A 10,966-nucleotide genomic window follows, 5' to 3' on the forward strand; every position below is an offset into this window, starting at 1 on the left:
CATCAGTGAGTGATGAAGGACATGCTCTCTGGCTTCATTCATCCCAGAGRCACTGGGTCTTCTTGAAGGAAACTGGAAGCCTGTGTCCCAGCTGGAGTCCCCCACAGCATTCCCCACTGCTTGTCCCTAGCGGAGCGGAGCACTTCAGCCTAGATAGGATCTTAAAAAACAGCAGAGACAAGTAGCACTTCAAGTTTGATCCAAAACTGCCTCTTTGAATTGTTATTTATCTTGTTGTCTAAGTAAAACAGAGTGCAGGCCTCTCCCTGCTCAGTCACACAGGAACAGATGGATCACACAGGGATCCTCCCACCCACTCACTCTGGGTTATGGTGTCTCACCTCAGAAGTGGGTGAAGGAGTTGGTTGTAGTCCATGGTCTTTTATTGAGTGCACCTGGTCCATTCAGTGCCTCAACATGTTCAGAGCACACCCAAGACCAATCTCACTGTGATGGGGGAGCAGCGGTTCCTTTGATATGGCAGCATTTGCCCTCCCCACAGCTACTCCATCCACGGAGCATCACTGTTTATTTCCTTCTTKCCCTCCCTCGGCTCACAGAACTACAACGCTATACCCCCTCTTCTTTTAGCTCTAAAACAAACTAGAGCATTAGACGTGTGACCCAGAAAATAATCAGTGCCATTAGGATTCGGGAGACAGCAGCTGGAGAAAAACACTCCCAGGTAACAGTCCCTTTGTGCAGGACTTGGGACATACGGGAAGTGAAGAACATGGGATGCAGAGCTGCCGCTGGCAGGTTTGCATCGGGAGATGAGGAGTTCTGCTTGGGATGGGAACACGCTAGCAGCAAGGGCCTCTCCCACACACCGAGCTGTTGGGCACACAGAGGCTGGGACTATTTATCCTGCAAAACCAAATTGTGAGTGGAATGGTGAGTGCATCCAGGTCCTTCACGTTCCTGGACACAAAGGCCCAGCTGAAATAACTGCGATCCACCACAAATGTCCCCCTGCCGGCAGTATCTCCTCACCTTCATGAGAGCACAGCTGTAAGCGCAGGCTGGCAACGCTCAGAAACGTGGGGAACACAAAAGCAGTCGGCAGGTGATGGATTTTGATTTTAATGGATTTTTAAGTGCTGATGAGTTCTAATACATGCACTGTGCAGCGCTCTGCACCTGAAGGGGTCCGGAACCCCTGGGGCAGGGCCAGGTATGCCAGGAATGGGGCCAGGACTCTCAGGAGCAGGGCCAGGACCCCAGCAATGGGTTTTGGAAGCAGGGCCAGGACCCCTAGGAGCGGGATCAGGACTCTCGGGAGCGAGTCCAGGACCCCTGGGAGGGGTGAGGGGCAAGGGGAACCCCTGTTCCTGCCCAGCGAGTGGAACTCCCGCGCGGAGGCACTCCGTGCGCCAAGTTCAGGGAAGTCCCACGCTGCCGCTGCGCCGGGCAGAGCCATGCAGGCCGGGCTCCCGGCACAGCCAGCGCCGAGCAGCGTCCCGCCGCCAATGGGGCCCGCAGGCGCCGGGGCGGTACGTGCCGGGCCGCACGGCCGAGCCCGCCGACCGCGGGGCCGTGGGGGCGGGCAGGGGTCGGGTGGGGGGAGCCGGCGAGACGCACGTGTCGCCTGGAGGGCGGTGCTGGGCCGGGCACGGCCCCCGTGCCCCTCCGCCCTTATAGCGGCGGGGGCGGGGGCGGCTGCACTCGGCGGCAGCGGCGGCACCCGCAGGTAGGGCCCGGGCCGCCCACGTGGCGGGACGGGACGGGACGGGACGGGACRGRCGGGCGGGCGCGGGGGGGCAAGTCTTGGGGTCAGGCACCCGGTTCTGGGAGCCTCGGCGCTCCCGCGGCTCCGCGCTGCCCGGGGCTGCCGTTCCCAGCCTGACTCGGGGGTCCCGGAGCCGGCGGTGGTCCTGAGCCGTTGCCGGGGCTGGGGGCCGCACCCTAGCCGATCGCGCAGCCGGTCGGTTCGGTGGCCGGTCGGTTCCACGCCGGCGCGGCGCTTGTGGCTGGGTTGGAACCGCCGCTCCGGTCTCCCCGAGCCCCCGAACTGAGGGGGGAGCCATGTTTTGTTCCCGCTCTGGAATGGCCGCGTGGTGAGGGTCCTACAGTATCCTGCCCCGACCGCCCTCGTCCCTCTCTCACCGGCAGTAGCGCCCTGCGGTTGGAGTTTTCCTCAGCTTCTTCTCCCGGCGAACGGTGAGGAGGGATGATGGTGGCCTCGGGCGGCTCGGATAGCCCAGCTGCCCCGGGGAGKGGGTTCCCGGTTCCGGGAGCTCCTCGTCCCCCGTGCCCGGCCCCTCAGGCCGCTCCCCCTGCGTGTTTATGGGGCCACGCGGGCGAGTCCCCGCACCATTTGAGGGTGCTCGATAAACGCTGGGGCGCAAGGAAGAGGTGATTACGGTGTGTGTTTGGCTTTTGATAAAGGCAGGGAGGACCTGGGAGCTGTGTGGGTTCCATGTCCTGGGAGTAGATCTGTGGTATTGGGGTGCACGGGCGTACACCCCGTCCCCGTGGGCAGCACTCCTGCAGCCATTAGTCTCTGGGTGAGCACTACATSTCGATGCTGCTCGCACTGCTCTTGGCGTGACTCCTCTTGGCAGGTGCTCAGAGCTGGATCTCGGACACTCGATGCCGCTCAGGTGGGTGAGTCACCCAAGTCTTTCAGCACCGTCATCCCCTGCTTGCTTTGCAGGATGGACTGCGGAACTGTGCTCTGGCTCCAGAAAAGGCGCCTTTAATGCTTGTTTCTGCCTTGCTCCGGGAGGAGGTGGCAATAAGATCTTGATGGTGCCGCATGTGTTTGGGCCGTGCACCCACTCTCTGGGATGCAGCTCACTCAGACAGCAAGGTGGTGTAGTGACCGGCGGCAGAAAAGTGGACTGCTGGAATTCAGTGGTGACCAGTGGTAGCTCACGCTCACTGGCCAGCGAAGGACTGTCAGAATGCTCCTAGAGCTAGTAGTCTTGGGGTCTGCTCTGGTTGAAGCCTGGTGGCCTCTGGCAGGTGTTTGCTGGTCCCAGAGTGAAACCAGTGGGGCTGGACTCTAGACASGCAGCTGGGATGCTTCACCCAGGGTGGGTGTTGCGGGTCGGGTAGGAGTCCTGCAGTTGAAGGGTGCACAAATGCATTGTGAAAGAGTGAACAGTGCTTGAGGGTTTGGAAGTTGACCCAGGCAAAGGGGATGAGTGTGAACAGGAGGATCAGAAGGAAGTTGTGTATTGTATCTGCAGCAGGAGAGGTGGGATTTGTGTCCTGAAACAGTAAATGGCTTAAATGCTCTCACCCTGTGCCTTAAGGGTGGGCCTTTTGCAACACGGTTACTCATGTTCTCTGGCTTTAAGTTTCTTCTKAGGAAAAAGTTGTATTTTCTTAGTTGCATCGCAAGAAACCAGGTGTATTGATTCTGGTTTTGTGCCGTTCTGTGAGCCTTAAGTCTCTTTGAGGTGCACAGGCATCCCATTTTTATGCTAAGTGAGGTAATTTAGTGCTGTTAAATTCTCCTGGGTGTCTTGCACTGCAGTTTCCTTGGCTGTGTCTGGAAGGAAAGGAACGGGTGCTGAGAAATGGGCCAAGGCCCATTGGCCTTGGCTAGTTGTAAAGAAACTCGACAAGCTCCTGATGGTGCCTTTGGTGAGAAGGAAYTTTCTCAGTCTTGGATGAATTGCTTGGGTGATGGATCTCCTAATTGCAAAGAAGTTCTGCTAGTGTATGGCAAGTCTCCCTGCCCCAAAGTCGTGGGGCTGCCTGTAGCTCTTCTGGCCCCTTGGGAAGGTGTGAAACATCCRTTCCCTTCCAGGAGGTGTTATTTTAAAAAGGTGTGAATGGTCGCAAGTGCTTTCTCTTGGCTCTTATTTGGCACGGTTGGTCTGATTTATCTGGCAGCTAAGGTGGAAAATACCCAGTGACTTTCATATATCTCCTTTATGAGGAGTTGAAAAGCTGCACGTAGGCTTGGGAGGTGCATCTCATTAAGCCCTGGTAGTGCAAATCTATTGTTGGACTGTTAGGGCTTTTCCTATTTCCTCCTCTGGAATCAGCCTATAACAGACTTGTAATAAAGTGGGAGCCTCTCACCAGTGGTATTGGTATGACTCACTTTCAAATGTGCCCTTAGAGCYGCTGCAGAGGAGTTGTACTATAGCCAAGGAATTACATGGAAAATCCACATGGAGTTGTAGTTAGCTACTGAAACCACCATCACCTGAGTGCTCCTGGGCCCTGGGTGTGACCTCCTGTCCTGCCTTGGTCCTGGTTTGAGGGCTGGGTCCTTGATGTGAGTGTCCCACCTCCATCCCTATACTCCTGGGTCCTTGGTGTGATCTCCTTTCCTGCCTCCACCCTTGTGCTTCTGGGTCCTTGTGGGCATCTCCCACCTCCATCCTGGTGCWTCCTCATCTGTGGTTTGAGGGATCGAAGGCAGCAATAATGTGGCAGTGTCTGGGATCAAAATTCAGACTCCTGCTCTTAGGGAAGGGACAGCCAGTTCTGTTTTGATGGTGGTGGCTGTGACATTTTGGGGTTTTGCAGCCCCCTGCTTTGCCAAGACACCCGGAGCAGTCCCTGGCTGGCATTGCGGGTGTCTGATGAAAGAATGTCGATGCTGTTCCATACCACATTTTTCTCATTCTGAGGATTTCCTGGCGGGCACAGGGTGTCCTGGGAGCGTTTACTGAGTACTGCTGGTGCAGGGAGGATCAACTCGGTGTCCTGGCAGAGCATGACTTGTGCTCAGGGTGGGACTGGGAAACCCTGGACAGGGGCTTGAGCAGTCCCTGTGCCCTCCTGAGACTGATGGGCCTGGCTGGCAGCCGGTGCTGYGGGAATTCCTTTCCCTAGGGATGGGGGGCACGGTTATAGAGGAGACTCTGGGTGCTGTCCCAGGGGCTGAAGCTGATGTGAGCCCAGACTACATGCAAGAGCTGCTTGCTTCGTGTAAGGTTCTTGTAACTGGTCTGCAAACTCCTCTGGCTCTGGCTGCAGGGTTTTGGGTCAGAGGGCTCTAGGACAGCCGTGGGCACAGCCCAGCTCTGATGCAGAAATAAGCCAGGCTTTCTCCCTTAGGCTTGTTGGTAGCTTGCTTAAGCTTGACTTCATGCTTTCTCATACCACTAAGATGCTTGGTCCTTGCTCAGACAGGCTAAGCGTTGCTGATAGTAACCAGGCACAGCAGCCCCAGATGGGAGCTTCTGTGGTAGACACAAATAGCTGCTCATCTCTCCCTGGTTGGTTGACCTTCCCCAAAGCTGCCAACAAACCATGTCAACATCTCATTTGCAGGGCCGCTTGCAGCCTTTCATGCCCTTATGCCATGCTGGGAGTGTTTTGTGGGCTGAGGGGCTGTATCCTGCAGCTACACCAATTGTGAGTATCTAGGGGAAGTCCGTGGCCCTGCCCTGTGGGGCGAGCAAGACGATCTGTGCCTCTGCAGGCCAAGGCTCGTGCCGCCAGTGGGGGAACTGGAGGAGGGCAGCTGCCAATGCCATGCCTTGTGGCGTCTGTCTGTCTGTGCACCGGTGTTGGCTCACCAGGCCGGCAGACCGGGGCATGTCTGGGGGTGCGTTGGCCATCCCTGGTGGGAAGAGGCACTGAGTGGGCTGGACTGCTTTTGGCCAAAACCTTGAGCTTGCCTGTGCGGGCTGCCAGCCTCGAGCAAGCTGTGCCTGTGCTGCTGACCTTGGCTCACCCTGGCAGCAAAGGCTGGGGCTGAGCAGGGCCTCAATCGACTATTGTCCGGGTGCAGAGCCCTTGGAAGCGCTGGGGAGTCACGTAGGCCATGTGCTGCCAGGTTAAACCCTGGCTGTGGGCGCTCACTGGAATTACAGCTCTGTGCTTAATGCTTTAAACCCCCTTAAAACTGGTGAAAATGGTGTCTCATTAATTCTGACAATCTCTATTTCGCTTTGTTTCAGGCCAGAAAAAGGCCAAATTTGAAGCTATAGAGTGTTACTGGCTGTGAACAGCTGGCAATTGCCAGTACCTTCATCTCCCCAGCATGAGATCTCAGTTTAGTTTCAGGGACTAGAAGGGATGTTGAGGGCCTTCCAGATCCCCATGTTAGGCAAATGTCCTGTGGATATTTGTGGCCCTGTGCTGGCCACTGGAGGAGCCTCTTGTGGTGTGCTGGGCTTGGGAGGTTAYGCTGGGAGGGGTGGCTAATCCTTTGACTAATTCTTTGGGATGGGGCTGATGGGAATGGGCTCCTGGAGAACAGCATCCCTCTTTCTGCTGGGGGCTTGAGGGAGGAGCCCCCTCAGGGAGTAGGATCTGTGCTGCTAGCAAGAGACAGCTTTGTGCCCATTCTGCCTGGCCTATGTGTGTAAGTGTTGACATTCCCAGGCCAAAGGCTTTGTCCAGCTGATGAAGGCAGAAAGGGGCTCAAATGGCCATTGGATAGCTAGGACATGCTTGGATACCTTTTTACTGTGGAGGTCCTGCTCTGGACCTTGCTGTGTCCATATCTGAAGTTGAAGGGGCACAGGAGGAGAAGGAATCAGGAAGCAAAGATAGCAGGGCTTGGATGAGCCACTGTGGATTCCACACCTGCCAAGATGCCAGATAACGCTCTGTTGGCAGCAGCACAAGCCTGTGTGGACACCAGGCTGATGATGGGTTGTGGGAGAAGGATACGGGGCTCTGTCCTGCTCCATTGGAGCAGGCGTTGAGGCTCCCTGCCTGCCCTGCTTCAGCTCTCAGGCAGTCTGAAAGCCCTGCTCTGTGGTATGGGAAAGGCTTTGTGCGCTTACAGGACAGCAGATGCTGGTGAGCAAGTGCCCAGAGTAGGGAAGCCTTGAGCTGGAGCGATGTGTGAGCAGAGGTAGAGGTGTGTTGTGCCTGGACAAGGCCTCTGCATGGTTGGGGGGCATGTCCCTCTTCCTCTGACCCCAAAAAGGAGTGGTGTGAGGCCACTTTCATAAAGGCTTTGCCCCAGAAATACTTTGGGGCATTTGCAGCACTTTATAAATGTGAGCCTCTGTCTTTCTGTGCTGGAGTCCTGCCAATCTGAGCTTTGAAAAGCACAGCAATTTACTGCATTATGTAACTAAATGTCTTGAAATCATACTGTTCCGGGCCCCTTTGGAGAAAGGATAACTGCTTGTGGGTGGGAGATGGAAGGGCTTTGGTCTCCTGTGGGATCTGTTTCAAGGTGATACCATCTTCATTGCCTTGATTCCTGCTCTTACTTATTGCTGTGTAGGGGAGGGTGGCTGTAGGCTACCCATTCCTGCGGATTAGTCAAGACTTCTATAGGGAGCAGATGTGGTACTTACAGTCATTACTTGGTCTCATCAGTCTTAATTGCTGCAAWTATGGCTATTTTATTTCCTAATAGGGCAAACTGGCTGCCTAGCAGGCAGCTGTGTATTTGATTTCTAATCACGTCTTACATGTTGCAGCTCTTCCAAAACAGATTGTGTCATAACTATGTATTCTGGGTGTCTTTCCCCCCCCCCCCCTTAGTAAAAGGTAGGGAATCTTTACAGTTGTGCTGGCTGCCTTACATGTGTTTTATTTTTTCCCCCATTCATTTGAAAGTACTGTGTGGGGGCAAGGAGGAAATCTGCAAGAAGCCTTAATATGCAGTTGAAGGATAAGGATAAAACTGATCTTTCTTAATAAGGATTTTCAGTGAGTCAGGGAAAAGTGTTGTGGCATGCAGAGCTACTCGTGTAAACTCTGGAGTCAGACTTTGGGAATCTTTGGTCTCAAAACCTTGTTTAGCTCAAGGTTTTTCATTGTGCCTCAGCAATGCAAGAGAGGTCATGTCTAACCTGCCAGAARCCTTTTATTCTACAGAGATGCCACCTCAGTACCTGCAGGAGAAGGAATGCTGCTTGCAGGGGAAAAACAAGTGAACCAAGCCACAGTCATTTTGGAGCAGTTGAGCTCCTTGGGAGCAGTGAAAGAATTAAACCAGTTTATATAACTCAGGAACAAAAGGGAGCAATCTCCAACACCTATTCAGAGCACCCCCAGCTTTTGCCCTGGATGGCTTTTATTGCCTGTAGTTTTAATTAATGCTCACAAGTAGATTGTATTCCTTCCTGGGAGTTTTTATAGCCAACACCTGGTASTTTCAGCTTTTAAAAATATGTTGGATAAATCATTGTGGCTGGATAATGCTTTAAGTTTCACTGAAGGCTGTGAAAGCTCAGTATGACTCAAAGCGAGAGGTGGTGGAAACTCCAGTGTGCAGCTTATGTGTGGAGGGGATGTTCAGCAATTCCCAGTGCTCATGGTGGGTGAGTGGGCTGCTATGTGTTCCAAGAGACCGGACTGCGTCGGGAGTCTCTGTGGAGCCTGGCAGTTCCCTTGGTGGGTGCCCACGCGTGTGTGTCGGCCTGGGCATCTGCCTGCAGCCAGACACTGTTGATGTGGGCTCATCCTGGTGAGTCCCGGCGAGGAAATCGGAAGAAATGGGCTCTGGCTCCTGGGCATAGTTCAGCTATGGACGTGCCAGGGGCAGCGTCTTGTCAATGATTCCTTTGTTGGAGTGGTGGGTGGCTTGGAGCTGCTCATGATGGTCATGTGTTGCACTGGCCAGGATGCAGGAAAATACCCTGACAGTGAAAAATCATTGTCTGGGTCAGGCTAAACCAGCCTTAGCAGCTTATAGAAACTGGACTCCTGTGCTTTGCTTCCTCTTGCCCCATGTGGGTCTGGGGCATCACCTGAGCGCAGCCAGGTGTCAGGTGGCTCTGGCAAGCCTGATGCTGTATCAGGTAACTGCTGGCAATACCTCCAGTGCCAGATGGGAGTAGGATCTCCCCATGATTCTGGGCCACTGGCTGCACTTTGGAACACCAGCATCCTGACCTTCCATATGCACCCAAGTGACACAGAGTAAGTGAAAAGGCTGGAGCCTAGTCCTGTAGTGTGTGCCATAGGGATATACCAGGTAGATGCTGGCATATCAGCAGYCATGGATGAGATTTTAATTGCTGCGAGCTGGGGCAGATGCAGGCTATAAATAGGAGGCTGCACCTCTTTGAGCCAGCACCACGCTACTTTGAAGTTGTCACTCTGCCTGGTATGATGTCGGGAGCTCTGGAAGAGCTCTCCTGCACAAAGGTGGCTTTTTCCTCGAGAGCAAACCTGAGCAGCAGAACTGCAGAACAAGGGGTGGGATCTGGTGAGGGACCCTAATGTCACGCCGTGGCTCGTGATGCTTAATATGGGTGGATGAGGGGGTGGTACCTCTGGCTGTGAGGCTGGGGAGGGCTGCAGTGCATCAGAAAGTGCTTTCTAATATCCCTGGGGGCACACAGGAGTTCTGGAGCTGGTAGAGATTCCTGTTGCTTTSCATGTTGTGACTCTTGTTTGTGAGCAGCTGCCCTGATTGTGACTCCTTCATGGGATGGCTCATGCTGCTCTAAGCTGCCTGGAGCAGCTTTCRTTTGGAGTAACTGTGGCTCTGGGGTCTGACCTAGCTGTGCTGTAGCTGCAGTGTGGACCCACGCATGAGCAGCCTGACCCTGATGGCCTCTGCATTGCTCCCCATCAGCCTCTTCTTGCTTAGCCTCTCTGAGGGGATTCCACACTCCAGCAAGCCTGAATGACATTTCCCTGGCTGTTTTCTCATCACTTCTGGTCTTGAACTTTTTAGGTGAATTGTTTTTATGCTTGGGTGCTTTGGGAAACTTGCTGTAGCCTTTTTGGGCAATTGCAAGCAATCAAATCAGGAGGTGCCCTACCAGGGCCAAACCCTGGGGAACCAAGCTCTGCTGGGACTGCTCAGTCTGCATCCACTTCCTCTTTCCCTGGTGGCATATGGGAGCCTTCTTTGGTCACTGCTCTGGCTAAGTTTAGCCACAGCCACTGACCTTTAGGGTTGGTGGGTGTGCTGTGATACCCAACTGCCCTTTCCTTGCATAAATAGGGGTGTCCTATTTGGCTCATGCATGAGGACTTACTTCCCCTCAGTAAATGTAGTGCATCTGCATTTAATAATCTTGGTGTGCTGCTCCTGCTCCTGTGGCCTGGATTTTGCAGTGCTGGAGTTGCACTCCTGGAGATGCAGTGGTAGCAGTGCCCGTGCATATGAGCCCTGGCTGATGTTACAGACACTGCCTGCCCTTTCCAGCTTAGGTCAGGGTGTCATGTCTTAAATTTGTTGCTTACAAATGTGTGCTGACTGGGGCTCTTAAAGGCCAGCTGCAATCTGAGTGTGTGCTTTGTGGCAGCCTAGTGTGCTGATCCTGGGGTGCTCTCACCTCACGAATTGGCTTTCTTGAAGGTGGTGGGGCAACTGGTGCACTGCCAACCTTGTAAACGGAGCTTAAACCACCCAATTGTAAGCCAGGAGCAGGGATACAGCTTTCTGCATTCAGCTGAGGCAACACTTTGTCCTTTGCAGATCTTTGATCCTCCACTGAGTCATCAGCAACTTGGTTCAAGATGCCACCGGCCATTGGAGGCCCTGTAGGATACACTCCTCCTGAAGGAGGATGGGGATGGGCCGTGGTCATCGGAGCCTTCATCTCCATTGGGTTTTCCTATGCCTTCCCCAAATCCATCACAGTGTTCTTCAAAGAGATTGAGATCATCTTCAATGCGTCCAGCAGCAAAGTTTCCTGGATCTCCTCCATCATGCTGGCTGTTATGTATGCAGGAGGTAAGTGGGCTGGAAGCAGTGGTACATGTGCTCCTGCATCACAGCAGAAGATGCTAMTCTCCTGCTGGGATTGGTGATTCCCACCTGTCTGTAATGACAACAACCAAAACTTTTAGCAAAGTTGGAATTCTCTCCTTATGTGAAAGCAAAACCTCCGTTAATGAGTTTTCTTAAAGGAGGTTGCTCAAAAAGTTCTATTTAATGCCCAGAATGCAAAAACCGGGTTAATCTGTCCTCTGTAAAGCTTCAAGTAAAATCTTTCCGGGGAATTATAACTTGTGTAATTCTGCCCTTGTCCTTGTTACAGTGGGCTGCAGATGCTGTGTCTGCTCCCAGCACCCTCCTGAAGGCTGGGCAGCTGCTGTACCATATGTGGCAGTCCTGCTCCCA

General features: G+C 53.9%; 1 protein-coding gene across 3 annotated transcripts in view; it reads left to right on the forward strand.

Moving 5' to 3' along the window:
• Window positions 1-1,608: 1,608 nt before the first annotated feature.
• The window catches only part of SLC16A1 (solute carrier family 16 member 1), a 15,884-nt gene continuing 6,526 nt past the window's right edge, over window positions 1,609-10,966 (forward strand). The window contains exons 1-2 of one of the 3 annotated variants that reach the window (XM_057384635.1): window positions 1,609-1,690; window positions 10,319-10,576. In XM_057384635.1, coding sequence (XP_057240618.1) covers window positions 10,360-10,576 — 217 coding nt within the window. In that variant the 5' untranslated portion in view covers window positions 1,609-1,690; window positions 10,319-10,359. Of the gene's footprint in view, window positions 1,691-1,832; window positions 2,161-5,256; window positions 5,326-10,318; window positions 10,577-10,966 lie in introns of those variants that run through there. The other 2 variants (XM_057384636.1, XM_057384637.1) reach the window with 2 other exon arrangements.

This window comes from Malurus melanocephalus, unplaced genomic scaffold (assembly GCF_030028575.1).
Source record: "Malurus melanocephalus ecotype Western Australia unplaced genomic scaffold, MMel_1.1 scaffold_727, whole genome shotgun sequence".
Classification (NCBI taxonomy): domain Eukaryota; kingdom Metazoa; phylum Chordata; class Aves; order Passeriformes; family Maluridae; genus Malurus; species Malurus melanocephalus.